The sequence below is a fragment of the Pygocentrus nattereri genome, chromosome 3, assembly GCF_015220715.1.
Source record: "Pygocentrus nattereri isolate fPygNat1 chromosome 3, fPygNat1.pri, whole genome shotgun sequence".
Taxonomy (NCBI): domain Eukaryota; kingdom Metazoa; phylum Chordata; class Actinopteri; order Characiformes; family Serrasalmidae; genus Pygocentrus; species Pygocentrus nattereri.
Genome location: NC_051213.1, coordinates 50707169 through 50724204, shown reverse-complemented (window position 1 = coordinate 50724204; position 17036 = coordinate 50707169). Strand labels below are relative to the sequence as shown.

The 17036-nt window shown below is 44.6% G+C and overlaps 1 protein-coding gene across 1 annotated transcript in view; it reads right to left on the bottom strand.

Moving 5' to 3' along the window:
* Positions 1-1277: 1277 nt before the first annotated feature.
* ccdc12 (coiled-coil domain containing 12) overlaps positions 1278-17036 on the bottom strand; it is a 15782-nt gene continuing 23 nt past the window's right edge. The window contains exons 1-7 of the mRNA XM_017684788.2: positions 16901-17036; positions 14761-14831; positions 5360-5439; positions 4473-4534; positions 4346-4380; positions 3845-3921; positions 1278-1721 (exon numbers count right to left, since the gene is read on the bottom strand). The exon at positions 16901-17036 is cut by the window's right edge and continues 23 nt beyond it. Coding sequence (XP_017540277.1) covers positions 1642-1721; positions 3845-3921; positions 4346-4380; positions 4473-4534; positions 5360-5439; positions 14761-14831; positions 16901-16984 — 489 coding nt within the window. The 5' untranslated portion in view covers positions 16985-17036 and the 3' untranslated portion in view covers positions 1278-1641. The remainder of the gene's footprint in view (positions 1722-3844; positions 3922-4345; positions 4381-4472; positions 4535-5359; positions 5440-14760; positions 14832-16900) is intronic.

Below are 17036 nucleotides of genomic sequence, written 5' to 3'. Positions count from 1 at the left end.
AAAGCTCTATAATGTTCATATGATCCACACAGTCGCTCTGACAGACCGTAATACACTACAGGAAGCGTAGGGGGCGATACGGCTTCTACTGTTTCATTTAAAAAGCTCTATAATGGTCATATGATCCACACAGTCGCTCTAACAGACTGTAATACACTACAGGAAGCGTAGGGGGCGATACGGCTTCTACTGTTTCATTTCAAAAGCTCTATAATGTTCATATGATCCACACAGTCGCTCTGACAGACTGTAATACACTACAGGAAGCGTAGGGGGCGATACGGCTTCTACTGTTTCATTTAAAAAGCTCTATAATGTTCATATGATCCACACAGTCGCTCTGACAGACTGTAATACACTACAGGAAGCGTAGGGGGCGATACGGCTTCTACTGTTTCATTTAAAAAGCTCTATAATGTTCATATGATCCACACAGTCGCTCTGACAGACTGTAATACACTACAGGAAGCGTAGGGGGGCGATACGGCTTCTACTGTTTCATTTAAAAAGCCTCTATAATGTTCATATGATCCACACAGTCGCTCTGACAGACTGTAATACACTACAGGAAGCGTAGGGGGCGATACGGCTTCTACTGTTTCATTTAAAAAGCCTCTATAATGTTCATATGATCCACACAGTCGCTCTGACAGACTGTAATACACTACAGGAAGCGTAGGGGGCGATACGGCTTCTACTGTTTCATTTAAAAAGCTCTATAATGTTCATATGATCCACACAGTCGCTCTGACAGACTGTAATACACTACAGGAAGCGTAGGGGGCGATACGGCTTCTACTGTTTCATTTAAAAAGCTCTATAATGTTCATATGATCCACACAGTCGCTCTGACAGACTGTAATACACTACAGGAAGCGTAGGGGGCGATACGGCTTCTACTGTTTCATTTAAAAAGCTCTATAATGTTCATATGATCCACACAGTCGCTCTGACAGACTGTAATACACTACAGGAAGCGTAGGGGGCGATACAGCTTCAATCCTATAGTTTACGACTCGACTGAAATCCACACTTCACAACGAGAGAAAATGAACTGAAGCGATTTCAGTCTTGTAGGGCGGCATTTGGTGGCTGACACAAACGTACGTGTGACTGATCTGGGCTATTTGGGATCAGAGACGCTGCACGAATCACACACACACACATTACGTTACTGGACCTCCTCTGCTAAAACTAATCCAGCTCCAGCTGGACTTCTCTCTACCTTAAACATGCCTGGAAAACCGAACAGCAGGAAAAAACAGACTCGGTATAAAAAAATAAACAAACACGTTTTCATTTAATGGAAAAGCATAAAAGAATAAACCAAAAAAAACATTCTTAAAAAAAGACCATGTTTTCATATTTCACAATGGGCACCTGACTTTCCCTCGCAGAGCGAACCCCCAACCTCCGCAGCTCTGAACGCCGGCGCTCTCCAAGCTCCACCCACAAACGGGTTCTTTCATAGCATCTGTTATGCATCAACCTAAACGTAAGTATTGTGATATAAACTAAACTTTATTGCCATTCTGTGACTAATAAAGAAGACATTTGTGGGCGGAGTCTGGACAAGTCGCTCTAGCTGATGTGCTGACTTTAGCTAGTGTGATCTTTTAGAAGAGATCCATGTGGATTGGCTCAGTCTGAATCTCCTTCTTCCACAGCAACCGCTCCAACAGCTCCGGCCAGCTCCTCTTCACTGCCCTTCAGACGCTCACCTGTACAAACAAAACACAAACACCTGAGAAAACCATGTTGTGACTGTGTGGGAAAACCCCTGATGCTAATTTGCTGTATTTTTCATACTGGTTTAGGGGGAGGGGAGGAGTCATGCTAATTAACTATGATTTCAGGCCCACCTAAAAAATCCTGAACACATAAATGATGAAAAACAATTTACTACTTTTACAATTCACATTGCACAGATTTTAAAATCTGACCGGCTGAGTCTGGCCTGAAGATACTCGAGCACGTCTGGGTCGGTGGGTCAGCTGTAACTCTGACCGAGTCTCAGCACCGTGACTGCAGATACAGCCCGGCAGGAGGATAAACACCAACAGCACAGACCAGAGTGACCACAAACACACGAGAAGGTACGTGGACACTTCAGATGCATCTCCAGAAAACACTACGAGGAGACGATCAGCTAGACTGGTGGGTCCGTATGACCTGCAAACCTCTGAGAAAATTCATGCGTGAGATTTTATGAACACTGATAAAAATGGCAACCGAAACTGCCAATATTCCTAAATATTGTTTTTAAATAATAAACACATCAGGCACCAAATCAGGAAACCTTGCCTGGAGGTGTTTAACGAGCAGCTAACGGTCAGTCTCACTGAACTCATTTTCACACGGTTCAGTTAGTTATCTCCCGTTTGCTGCAGTTATGGATCCTATTTTATTAGAAAACTCCAACATATCTGAATAAAAAACGAGGGTGAAGTGTGAATGCAGCCTCTGAGCGCAGCACAGGGCTCCCCTCCGCCTAACTGGGTCAGCGGAGCAGCTGAAAGGCCAGAGTGGAGGGCGGTGAAACATATCGGCCACGGACGGATCTATTCTGGGCCGCCGGAGGCCACAAAGAGAGGGGGACTGTATCCATGATGTCATCAGGAGCTGTGAAATCTCAGGGGCTTTAGGAAAGCACAGAGCAATTAGCCTCAAAACACGGAGACCCTCATTACAGCAGTTCATTAGCGCGGTTACAGTAGATTAGCGCGGCTGCTTCAGTCTCATGCAAACGTAAACAGTTCTCACACAACATGAGGCGGAAAAATGTGTCGAACGCACTGAAGGCGCAGATTTTTAAATGTTCGTCAACTAGAAAATGTTTTGATCTGAGGAAAATGTGGTGATTCAGCGTGTCCAGCTTGCTAAGGCGTTACTAGTGGTTACTACGTTATTACCATGTTGACGGTTGCTAGGGTGCTGCTAGGTAGTGGCCATGGTATCCCAGGTGGTTGCTAGGGAGCTGCTAGGTAGTGGCCATGGTATCCCCCAGGTGGTTGCTAGGGAGCTGCTAGATAGTGGCCATGGTATCCCCCAGGTGGTTGCTAGGGAGCTGCTAGATAGTGGCCATGGTATCCCCCAGGTGGTTGCTAGGGAGCTGCTAGATAGTGGCCATGGTATCCCCCAGGTGGTTGCTAGGGTGCTGCTAGGTAGTGGCCATGGTATCCCCCAGGTGGTTGCTAGGGTGCTGCTAGGCAGTTGCCATGGTATCCCAGGTGGTTGCTAGGGTGCTGCTAGACAATTGCTATGGCATCTGAGGTAGTTGCTAGGCTGTTACTAGGCAGTTGCCAGGGTGCTGCTAGGCAGTTGCTATGGTATCCCAGGTGGCTGCTAAAGCGCTGCTAGGCAGTCGCTAGGTTGTTGCCACAACCTCCCTATGGCATCCAAAGTGGTTGCTGAGGTGTTGTATTATATTCCATGTGGTCACCAGCGTGTTGCTAGGTGGTTGCTAGGGTGATACTAGGTGGGAGATTTTTTTGTAACAGATATTTAATGATGCAATTTAATAAATTAGCTTTTAGTCTGTTTAGCCTGCTGCATTTTAGCCTTGCGAATAAGAAAAATAAGCCGTCAGTTTCATTAGAACCGGGTTCTTACTTCATCGATCAGTGCACTCAGGGCTCTGTGTCCGCGGATTAACAGTCCACTAACCGCACCGTGTTTTTCAGTGAATTGCACAAATATGTCATTTGTTCTGAGTTGATTGTATACGTGCATGTACCGAAGGTTTCACAACAGCTTCAAACGGATCAGATTTTAGGACCGAAATGATCCTTTTTATAATAAAAATGAGAAATTCTGCGTGCGGGAAATTTACTGCCACACTCACGAATAAGTTCTGCGATGGCTTTCTGCGTTCTCTTCTCCAGCTTCTCCAGTTTTTTAGCCACATCCCTCTTCAGATCCCTGACAGGAAACCAAAGTTCAACCGTTAAAATGACAGAAGTGTCCCGTGACACTTCAGAGTAGAGCTGGGCGACACGGCAACAAATACATTTATATAACATATATTCAGTAAAACAATTTAATACTTCAATACATTTTCACGATACACAGTATCACAATAATAATCACAATAATAATAAAAATAATATCAAAAACTGAATTTTATTCAATATTTGGCACAAAATCCAGATAAATATGACTAATTTTGCTCTCTTTATTATCTAACGTACATGCGGTGTCCACAAGTACTGACGATATGATCAGCAAAGCATATTGAATTGTATTGTGCCACGATTCATCATGATAATGGTAAACATCGTCATATCGCCCAGCCCTGTATAAGAGATCACTGTAGATGGAGAGAGTGGCTGCTCCAGCTTCTTACCAGTCAGGCTTCCTCGGCGCGAGATTGGCCAGATCCTTTAAAAATAAAATAAATGATTGTCTTTATTCGTTGTGTAAGAGCAGGTATTGCCATAGCGACGGCTAAGCTGTAAAGCTTAATAACTCACCACTTCCTCTATGACTGGCTCGGGGTTTGCAGCCTCCAGTTGGTCTTTGACTTTATCCTCCACTGCAGAGATAAACACATCATCAGAGATCATATCACCACCGAGGCGCCTCCGTTTCTCCACATATAACCCTTATGGGTCTACATAGCGCCTGAAAACATAGCAGAACCCTTCTAAGCTTGACCTTCTAACTACAGTAGAACCCTTTTTGGTGCCATATAGGACACTTTTTAAAAAGATCCCATGTAGAACCACGTACAGCACATTTTCCATCTACCCAAAGAACCGTTTCACTGATTAAAAAACCATTTGAACATGCTCTTTGAGTGGTCATGGTTCTATACAGAACAGTTCTGAAAAAGGTTCTGTATAGCACCAAAAAGGGCTCTGCTGTAGTAACAATATCAAGCTTGTAACAACAGAAGAACCCTTTTTGGTGCTATACAGAACCATTCGCCATCGGACCGAAGAGCCATTTCACCACGCAAATGGTTCTTTGTGTGTTCACGGTTCCACGTAGAACCGTCTTTGAGGGTGTACGTCGGCTAACAGACACCCCTGTCGGCTAGAACACCTTTCTGTCCAGATATCATGTTATTTAAAATCGTGAGCTTCGGGTTAAAGAAGGGTTAAAAATCGTCAAATGAATTAATGAATATTCATGATCAGCGCATCCCTAATATTATGCATTATAATGTCACAGAGGCAATAAGCCACTGTATGATGTACATTAGTGACTTCAGGTCAAACGCAACCTCCCTTTCCCGTCACTGAACCACGCGGCGAGCAGCGCATTGCTGCTGTAATGACGTGAGAGGTGAAGCAGCGAGAGCACCGAGCTGTGCTGCTCAGATCTACTGAGCAGGTGGAGGAGATCGAGCTCTCACCTGAAGCAGGTTTAGCTTTGGGCACCTGCCTTTCCTTCAGTTCTTCATCTTCTGGGGTGTAGTTCCTCAGCTTCAGGTCTCTACACAAACAAACACACGCACTGCAGTTAATCTCACGTTATCATTTACAAACAGCCCATATCACATGACCCAAAGTAACTGGAGGGTTAGCTGGTCACGGCTTCAAGGACAAGAGACGCAGCAGACGTCCTAAAATGGAATAAACTGTGCATCACAGAAACTTAGAGTCAGAGCCGCTCACAGTGGAGGTGATGGGAACCAGACGTCCCTCTAAAAGCTCCTCACAGTGGAGGTGATGGGAACCAGACGTCCCTCTAAAAGCTCCTCACAGTGGAGGTGATGGGAACCAGACGTCCCTCTAAAAGCTCCTCACAGTGGAGGTGATGGGAACCAGACGTCCCTCTAAAAGCTCCTCACAGTGGTGGTGATGGGAACCAGACGTCCCTCTAAAAGCTCCTCACAGTGGTGGTAATGGGAACCAGACGTCCCTCTAAAAGCTCCTCACAGTGGTGGTGATAGGAACCAGACGTCCCTCTAAAAGCTCCTCACAGTGGAGGTGATGGGAACCAGACGTCTCCCTCTAAAAGCTCCTCACAGTGGTGGTGATGGGAACCAGACGTCCCTCTAAAAGCTCCTACAGAAAGTTCCTACATGAACTGGTTCTGAATTCACTGCCTGATGACTGAGACGCTGTTTTATGAGAGTTTAGAGAACTTCAACTCCATTCATGGTGGAGGGAGACATGCAGGGCGCTGTGCGGCAAAATAGTCCCCAAAGAAAACTCATTATTCCAGATTTTCCACTGTTTTCCATCATCAGCATTCCAGATAAGCTCAGAAGACTCGTGTAGGTTCTCTGGTGGTTCTGGATGGTAAATAAAGTGTCTATATCTGTGTTGTAGTCATGGCGACGCCTGGTTCCCATCACCACCACTGTAAAGACGTCTGAACCACTTCACACCAAACCCTCTGAATCTCTCTGATTACACCTCACACGCTGAGTTATGGGGGAATTTTGAAACAAACATTGGAATTCCACTTTAAAAATCCAACATCCTGGAGCACAGACACAAAATGACATGACGTAATAATGACAACGACGCCGATTTCTTACAAAATAATAATTCTAATGACTGGAGTTACATCTTTCGAGCAGTACAGCCGATGTCCAGTAGGGGGCAGTGCAAGCCAACCCACTTCCCTACGGAGACTGAACAGCAAGGCTGATGAATGTGGCTGATTGGACTGAGCTGGAGACGGTTTCCAGTACAAAGCCTTCCTTCTTCATCTGCACACCAGCTAATTGGCATGTAGCACCTGTTCTACAGTCTGAATCAGGGTCCCAGCTGACCGCATGGGGGGTGGAGGGGGTCCTACATGCCCAATTATGTCACCTGTCAGCCGCGGCTCCGGCAGAGACCCTCCGTCAAATTACAACCCCTCGGAAAACCTTCAGGGAGCGATGAGCTCCGTTTCTCCCCCACTTCAGAGGATTAACAGTGCATGAGCAGACTCCTCAGCGATGCTCTCCAGAGGCCTGTGCTGATTCGGCGATGATTAGCGAGGGGCTTTGGGGGGCTACATCCTTCAACACCCCTTCACACTTCAAGGAAACAGATCATTACTCACTCATTAAAGCAGCATCAGCACCGTCAGGCCTTCTATGGTGAAGTTCTACCAGGGAACAGCGACGGCTGGCGGACTTACCAACGTTTATGACGCGACACTCGATTTCTCCGAGATTTGACGAGCTGGAACAGATAAACTACACCAGCCAAACGGAACGGCCGCATTCAAAGGGGAATTCCACCAAAATTCCTCATAATTCAGAGATTCAGGGCAGTTTGGTGTGAAGTGGTTCAGACGTCTTTACAGTGGTGGTGATGGGAACCAGGCGTCGCCATGACTACAACACAGATATAGACACTTTATTTACCATCCAGAACCTTTAACTTTGTTTCCATCTTAAACGTTTCATTTTATGGTACTTTTGAAAAGTCGGTGGAATTTCCCTTTGAAAATGAATTAGAATTTAATTATTATTATTTATTTTATTTGCAGAATTAAGCTATTTAATTGGTTAATTTGTCATCTGACACTACAGATATAAAGAACAAATGTGAAGAAAATCAATCACACCTTCTGGCTAAACAGTGAATTATCACCACTTAATTAATCATTACAATAATTTATAACAATCAAAATATGAAAATGACGTAATTAAAAATCAGACGAGTGTCTAACAGAATTCATCCAATACGCAACGGTACCGAACTTCAGCCGTTCTGAATGAGCCAAGAAGGGAACCAGAGAACGTGCAGCAGTAAAACACACGGTTCTCTTCAAGGGTTCTTCAGCAAAGAGAGTGATTCTATCTAGAACCATGATCACTCCGAGAACCCTTTGCATGATCAAATGGTTCTCTGCATGGTGAAATAGTTCTTCAGACTGAAGAAAAATGTGCTGTAGATGGTTCTACAGAGAACCTTTTAAAAACGGTTCTACATACAAAAAAAAGGGTTCTTCTGCAGTTACAAAGTTGACTTTGTAGCAATAGCAGAACCCTTTTTTTGGTGCTATATGGAACCATATTCAGCACATTATCCATCAATCTGAAGAACAATTTCACCACGCAGAAGCATGCAAAGGGTTCTCCAGGAGACCGTGGTTCTGTATAGAATCACTGTATTTACTAAAGAACCATCTTTTAAAGAGCGTACAGTTACTGTCCTCTGGCTGTGGTTGTTTACAGGTTCTCTTTGTCTATCACTGTTCTAGATCTGTCCGGTTCTAGATCATCGCTGATCATAAGGGTGGGCAATACAGTGAAACTATAATATCGCGATACTTTTATCGATACTTTTTTTTTCAGACATCGGATCAGAAACATAAATCAGAAAAAATATTTTTAATATTTATTTTAATATTTGGCACTCAATCCAGTTAAACAGGACTAATTCCGCTCTCTTGGTCAGTGTCTGCGAGTACTGACGATTTACACGATGTGATCAGAAGAGCCCGTTTTATTTTATTGTGACATCATTGATCACGATAACGATATATGTGGTCATATTGATCAGCCCTGAGCTGATCATACAATCATATACTCTGAAAAGTATCATCACGACGGAACGTCCTTACAGAGAACCCTCAGACTAAGCCAATTTTCACACCAAGGCTCTTTTCACTCGCAGAACGTCGTGAGCACCAGCGTAATATTCTCATTCACAGCCACACAGGCCCAGCAGAACGTCCAGTCCAGCAGAGACTGACCACAAACAACAGCAGCCAAGGAAAAACACTCGGGAGAGAAACCGACACAAAAGGCTGGAACTTGTGGAACAAAAGGCTCCAGCTTTCCTGGAGAAACTTCCTGACCACCTGCTGGAACAATACGGCTCCACGGCCATTCTTCATCTGCAGCGCAGTGCCCAAACAATCCAGCACTGCTGGAATGTCAACAGCCAAACCAGTCTTCAGCGTTAAAGGGCCTGTACCGCCCCAAATCAAGCGCTTGATGAACCATGTAAACACTGTTAAAAGCTTCAGGAGCCACTGTTCACTCCCCAGCCCACCCATTGTGCCTTTAATGTCCTTGTGATGTCACAAAAAACCCAACACATTTACATACACCCACCTGTTCAGCCTACAGCACTTCAGCCCCTCCCCTTCACGCTGAAGTTATAAGGAGTGCCCCTACGCTTTTTGAATTTGTACTGGGACACAATACGGGGCAGCAAATCAGACCAGATCTCATTTACATAAATCAGTCTTAAAGGTACAGTAACATCCCGTACCTGTAGGTTAAAGGGCCCGTATCATGGAAAAACTCAATCCCCATCTGTTCAAAACAGAGCTTTAAGTAATATGTAAACAAAAGGTACCCCCAGTGCTTACAGACCACATACGGAAATGTATTGTTTCATGATTTTTGTATTTGAGTGATGTCACAAAAACCACCACATTACACATATATGCATATCGCTGTTGCTGGATCAAAAAAGAAAATATCAAAATTTTGGTTGATTTTCAGTTTTTGACAATTTGAAAATGACTGTAAATTTCATGACGAATGGACCAAAAGAAACAGCCCAAAATTCTGGGAAAAAATTCTGGTTCCCTTGACTTCCATTAAAGGTACAGTAGGTTCTTTCCTTCTCCTGTAAAGTCACCAGGGAGGAGATATGAGGTTTTCTTCCGACGGCAGCGATGCCCAGATTACAGCCTACAGCAGATTAACCCGGCCTGTTCATGCTGAAGTTATAAGGAGTGTTTCCGCACAGTTTGAATGAGGTGCAATACAGGGCGGCCAATCAGAACAGAGCTCATTTACATACATCAGTCTTAACCGCAGAGCAACAAAAACAGCCTGGATAAAGAGAAGATGTAAAACAATCATGTTAAAATGAAATATGACTTTCAGAAACACAAACCCAAACTAATGTCAGAGGTGGAGCTCAGAACAAGAGAATGAAACAAAATGAGGATATGAGCCCTTTAACGGTGCATCTGAGGCTCAGGGCACATCCGACGGTCCTGTTTTCCCCCAAACACAGAGCAGCGAGAATGATGGGTAAAAACAAAACAGCACTCCTGAGAGCAGACGAGAGCGGAGTTACCTGCTCAAATAACGGGGCTTTATTCTCTTATTCAGCGCTGCACAGTATCTGAGTACCTGAGTAAATGTAATTGGTTTCTGTACTTTAGTATTTTTGGTGTATCTGTACTGAAGTTTCTCCGTTCTGGACTTTCTCCTTTCACTCCACTACATTTCAGAGTCTATTATCCGACTTTTTCCTCCTACATTTTGAGAAATCTGTCGTTCCTTTTGGTTTCTGTGTGTATAAAAACGTAACATGTCAAAACGAAAGAAGCGCAAAGCCAGAGCACCAATCAGGGCCCAGCGGTCACTTTGTTTAGAGCTGGTTTTGACCTGTTGGTCATACCGACCCAGTGCAGCACGCGGGTCAACGTCAGCGCAGCAGCGTAAAACTTTGGGAGAGTCTGTTCAACATAAATGATGAACTAACCTAACTTTGTGTAAATAGAGCTCAATATAGAAATATGTCCACATATGCAGTCGAGACTGACGCGGCTTTTTTCTGAATTTCTACAAACACCATTTCATTTTATAGTAAATGAGTTTGGGCTGGTTTATGTTTATGAACAGACGCCTACAGATCAACATAGTAAAGGAGCTCATCTGTGATCCTGAGTTTAAAGCCAGTTTTTATTCAACTTAAACTTGGAACTAAGTTGTAAATAAATCTGAAACTGAAACTTTGCTTGTGTGTAAAAAGTGATTTCAGAGCCACTCGGTTCTCCCTGATGGAAACTGTTTACCTTCAGTGTTTTGTGCTTCTGATCATTTTAATAGACGTCAGCGTCACTAATTAATGACGTTCTATTAAAAGACTGGTTTACCAAGAGAGACGCTGGAGGACTTTCACCTGAAATGAGTTCATGAAGCCAGTCTGGTTATAAAAATGATAACAGGACATCAGAGCCAGAATTCCTCTTTTAGTACTTTTACTTTATACTTAAGTACATTTGAAGGCAAATACTTTAGTACTGTTACTCCAGTGGAGGTCTAAAGGGAGGAACTTCTACTTTTACTGGAGGAATATTTTACCTTGGGGGTCTCGACTTTAACTTGAGTACAGGGTTTCTGTACTTCGTCCAGCTCTGCTCATATTTAGAGTCAGGGTGCAAAGAACCCTTTAATCATGCAACGGGCTCTTTGAGCATGCTGGGTTCTATACAGAACCATTTTCTTTACTAAACAACCCTTGAAGAGCCAAGTGTGTAGCTGTGATCGTTGACAGTGGGTCCTATGATGGAGAGAAAACAACAGGGGTTCTGAGGAGAGTTCATTACCGCCTCGGTTAAGAGGCAGAGTCATTTCCGAAGGCTGAGCCAGATCTGTTCCGTTCTGAATGACGTCTATAATCTCAGACTGAATAAACACCATCCTTCTTGCCTCGCCCTGCCTTTCAGACGGCCTACACAAAGGGGAAAGACAATGAGTGGTACACCAGAGTCACACGCCATTAGGAGGCGTTTTATATGATTAGAGTCAGGCTTTATTGGACAAGCGCTTTTGCACATACTAGGAATTTTTCTTCGGTAAAGAAAACAGCCCAGAGTTTCCAAGAGCGCACTGACCCAAAACGACCTGCCGAGCGAGGCCGAAACGTCACCAAACTCCACCAGTTTTCCAAAATTCCCCCATAACTCAGTGTGTGAGGTGTAAACAGAGACATTCAGGGCAGTTTGGTGCAGAACGGCTCAGACGTCTTTACAGTGGTGGTGATGGGAACCAGGCGTCGCCATGACTACAACACAGATATAGACACTTTATTTACCATCCAGAACCACCAATAAACACAATTTTTTTATACACTATATGGCCAAAAGTATGCAGACACCCCTTGTTGACAGACAAACCCTGGCTCTGTCATAGGACGCCACCTCTGTCACAAATTTCTGCCCCGCTAGAGCTGCCCTGGACAACTGTAAGGGCTATTAACGTTAAACGGAAGCATCTAAGAGCGGCAACAGCTCAGGCAGACGAGACAAACTCGCAGTACGCTATGGTGTCCCAGGCGGTCGGCGAGTGCTGAAGCGTGTAAGAGTGGCCCATCCTTTGTTGCATCACAGCTGAACAGAGCGAATCCGCTGAGGCAGTGACTAATGCCGGCAAACGTTGACCAGATCTCTTTAAGCTACACAAGTGAGGCAGAGCCCCGCCTTTAAGCCTGTAACAGCAGAGGCGTTAAACATGATTATAAAGGTACAGTGTGTAGAAACCCGTGCACGTCTACAGCTGGGTGTGCGTTTCACCTGTCTGTGGAACCGCGGTTTCGCAATCTGAGCTCTGCTGCAATTTTAATGACGCACGCTTAGTCACAGGAGACACTCCTTTAAACTCTCCAACCCAGACGGCACCTCCACTCCGAGCACAGACCACACGCTGCCCTCCAGCCGGCCAAACTCGCCCGTTTCGCTTAGTCTTAGACTTAGTCCATAAGGTCCATATACGGCTTCAAATAAGCCCTGAACTTTTTGTTTTTGTGATGTCACAACACTGCACAACATACCCCGTTCACTCTGCAGTCCATACGGTCCACAGAAGGAAATATAGCTTTGAATTCACCGCTTTTGTGATGTCACAAAGAAACAGCACATTTACCACACCGATCAGGCATGACACTCGGACCCCCTCCTTGTCCCCATCTCATCAGCTCCACTTGCTGTATAGGTGCAGTTTGCAGTTCTACAGTTACAGACTGTGGTTAGTGTGTGTTGCGCTGGTGCGAGAGGATCAGTCACAGCAGTGATTTTGTTATATTATAAACTGGATCAGACAAAGCGGCACTGCATTTAAGAAGTATTATCAAAAACCCAACACAACGATTTGTATTCATCGTTCCACACACTGAGCTGCACTAAATCCAATTAAACAGGACCAATTAGGCTCCCTTTGTAATCAAACAAGCAGCTGAGCAGTGACTCTAGTACCACATTAGACTCTAGTACCACATTAGAATCTAGTACCACATTATGCTCCTATTTATTATTATTTTCTTTACAAGCACTGAACCAAACTGCAAATTGTGGTCAAAATGTCACAAAATGCACCAATAAACTCCAACAATTTCCAAAATTTCTGCATAATTGGGTGTTTGAGACGGAAACAGAGGGGAACGGTTCATTGTAGAGACTCGGTTCTTTACAGCCGTGACGCATACCGTGTATTTTGATGTAATGCTTTTGCTGCTAGAATTGGGCAATATGACAATATTTATTGTTATCGTGATAAATTCCGTCACAATATGCCTCAATATGCTCTTGTGAGCCATTCTGTGGATATCACTAGCACCTAAAACGCTTCCCAACTGCATGTTTGATTAGAAAAGGGTCTAATTAGGCCTTTTAATTGGGTGTAATGCAGCTTAGAGTGTGAAATGAAGCATACAAAATATATTTTTTGATGGTATTTATGCCCAAAAAAACACTAATATTGTGATATTATATTTTGCCATATCACCCATCTTTACGAAAAAAGCACCAGCACACACGAAAGCCTCAAACAAGAACGACAACAGGCCAATAACAGGGCAGAATAAAGAGTCTGAAGAGAAAAAGTGCACCTTTCTTTCACAGGAGAGATGCCAAGGCTCTCTCCACTATAAACACCCAGCATAAACAATGGAAAAAGTCCAGTGGAAACGGAGCCCTTGGCCCGGGTCAGAAATAGAGCCTTATGCATATAAACACTGAACGTGGCCTTCTGACGGGCAGTTCACTCTCAATTCGCTCCCTCATCCAGCAGAGGCAGAGGTTCAGTATCTCAAATCACAGATACCGCTTCCAAATACGCAAGTGTGCTATATGTTAGGCTGTAGCCTAATTCTGACACCAGTGTAGTAAACAACCAATTTGGCAAGTGTGAAAGTCAATAGTCACCCAAAGCATCTCCTCAAATGCATGTCCAAAAACTTCTCTCCACACGCTGAAAAAAAAAGTGGTTTAGAACGGAATGAACTAAAAAAATTCTCAGAGTAGCTAAAAGGAGGCGCAGCCTTCCCGGAGAACCGCGCTCACATGTTTCCTGAGCACAGTCTCCGCACGACACGCCTCTGCTCCTCGTCTTCGTAGGTTTACTGTTAGTCGAAACAAGGTTTACGCTCACACTGAGAACACAAAGTATCCGTCACGTTTCTGAGCATATATATATATATACATACATAACATGTCAGTACTTAAAGAACAAGTACGTTTCGTTACACAGTGAGCGAGATTAATTAGTGCTGTTTACCTGGATTAAGTGCTGTTTATAAAACACTAATTAACAATCATTGTATGTTCATTATTATTACTTTTTATATATGTGACACTGAAGCTTCTATTTTGTCCGTCTAACTTAAGAAATCTCAGAAAAACGAAACATCATGACACGTATCGTATATCGTGAAACTGTCTTGAAGTATCACAATATTTTTTGCTATATGGTGAGTATAGACACGTATAGATGGTGAGTATAGACACGTATAGATGGTGAGTATAGACGCCCCTACATGTACGCATTTTCTAATTTTCCTGAGGTGACCACAGCTACTTGTAGCCTGAGTCTGATGCCAGAAAACGGGATGCTATGCAGACAATAATGTACTTCCAATTTTAGCTAAAATGAGTAAATAAGGTTTTAATAAGGTTTAGAGTTTTCAAAGCTTGTCACCGTAATACAAAGCAAATATATCAACATAATGGCCTGTAATGGAAGAAACGGTTTGGGTGACTATTGACTTCAAGTGTTTCTAGGAATCGCTAGTTTAGCAACTCCACCTCCACACTAAAGAACAAAACGTGGTGTTTTACCTGTGCTTCTCAGCCTCCGCCTCCTCCAGCGCTCTCTTACTCTCCGGCTCTCCATCCGCCGGTTCTCTCCCCTGAAAAGAAACCCGCATTAGTGCAACCCCAGCTCAACCCAAGCCAGTTTACCATCAGCCATCATTAAACATGCAGTGGGTAAGATACAGTGGCCTCTAGTGGTGAGGCACCCAGCTGAGTCTCCCTCCCTCACCCATCCCTCTCCAGGCGCGCAGCAGGACCTGCGGTGGCCGTCAGGTTTTCTGCCGATTTCGTTCGGCTTCTTCGTCTTTTCCCGTCTTTGCCGGTGAGGATTCCCCCTCCCTCACTTTCTCTTGTGTTAAATGCTAAGTTGGATCCTCCATCTGTCAAACTTTGGGTTCTCAAACTTCTCGCAGAACAAAACGGTCAGCAGCACCGGCAATGACCACGGATTCTTCTTCTTTCTGCGTCTTCCAACCGGAGCTACAGCGCCTTCAAATTCAAGCTGACGCTTCAGCATGAAAACGTGAAAGGCGCCCTCTAGAGGCCGAGTTTGGTTTCCTGTAATTTATCACAATAACACTAAACACTGTCATATTGCCCAGCCCTGTACATTTACATACATACATACATACATACATACTCTGTTACCCTGTTCTTCAGTGGTCAGGACCCCCATGGACCCTCACAGAGCAGGTACTGTTTGGGTGGTGGGTCATTCTCAGCACTGCAGTAACACTGACGTGGTGGTGGTGTGTTAGTGTGTGTTGTGCTGGTGTGAGTGGATCAGACACAGCAGTGCTGCTGGAGTTTAAACACCTCAGTGTCGCTGCTGGACTGAGAACCGTCCACTAACACACACATAAATGTGTGACTTTCTAATGAAGAAAGGAATCTGGCTTCTGCATCGACAGCGTGTGCAGATCCACCAAACGTCAGAAATGCATCGAACAGATTAGAAGAAAATACTAAACGTACGTTCTAATCTGGGAAGTGGTCTGGATTAAACTGGCTGGGCTGGTTGTGGCCACAGTAGTGAAGAGTTACTCTGAATCTGCTGAGTGCAAACGGTTCTGGTCTACTGTTCTTCTTCATCATCGTCATCATCTTGGGTCGCACACTGTACCTGTAAATTAAAGGGGCACTATCATGAAAAACTGAACCTTCCTCCTTTTTCTATACGGAGTTTGACGCAGTATGTAAACTAAGGGGCGGTCCGATATGGGAGCTGTGAGCCAATATGAGCCGATATCTGGTATTTCTCCTGAATATATTAGGGCTGAATGATTTGGTTAATATGTCTAATTGCGGCCTTTCAGCCTAACAGTGTGGCTGCGCTTTACATTGCGTTTATTTTCTATAAAGTAAGGTTCAGGCCGGTTTCTTCGCCGTGAAGACCAGAACACTCCCTTTTTGCTGGCCTGAGGCTTGACCTCTGAATGTAGTGCACCCGACATCCAGTAAGGTATGGTTGTGATGTCACAGCACATGGAGGTTTGGCTGCCTCTGACTGGTCTAACTCATCTACAGGCAGTTCACGAGCTCTGTGAATCCAACACAGAACCTTATCAGATGAAATGGTCATGAACGCAGTGCCGGAGACGCTGTTTAACGACAGATTTCAGAAGATTTTGGCCTTAAGCTCCATTCATGGTGGAGGGAGACATGCAGGGCGCTGTGCGGCAAAATAGTCCCCAAAGAAAACTCATTATTCCAGATTTTCCACTGTTTTCCATCATCAACATTCCATATAAGCTCAGAAGACTCGTGTAGGTTCTCTGGTGGTTCTGGATGGTTAATAAGTGTCTATATCTGTGAGCTGTGCTCTCTGTTTACGTCGTCGAGACCGTATTAATCAGAATCGTTGAAAATTCGGTGGTGTGTCCCTTCACGCCAAGAAGACACGCCGAGTGTCCTTCTGGAGAAACTGCCGCCTCTGAATGCACCAATAACACGAACCACGAGTCAAAACGGAGTTAAAATCTCACCCGAGGAGTAAAACTCATCAGTTTACCTGTTTACTGGGCTGCTGCTCAGCTCAGCTAAGCTAGGCTAGGCTAGGCTAGGCTAGGCTAAGCTAAGCTAGCTCCACTGCCCGTTAGCCGTTAGCCGCAGGACTCCGTGACGCAGGTAAAGCGTTAAACTAACGCTCTTTACCTGAACTCACCTGAAGCTGCCGGTCTTTGAGGGCTTTCAGCCGCTCCCTCCTCCGCAGCGCCTGCTCCTGCAGAGAGCCCGCAGCGCGCTCCATCCCCGCAGCACAGCAGCTCCGCTAACGACAGCGCCCCGAGGCAGCTACACCG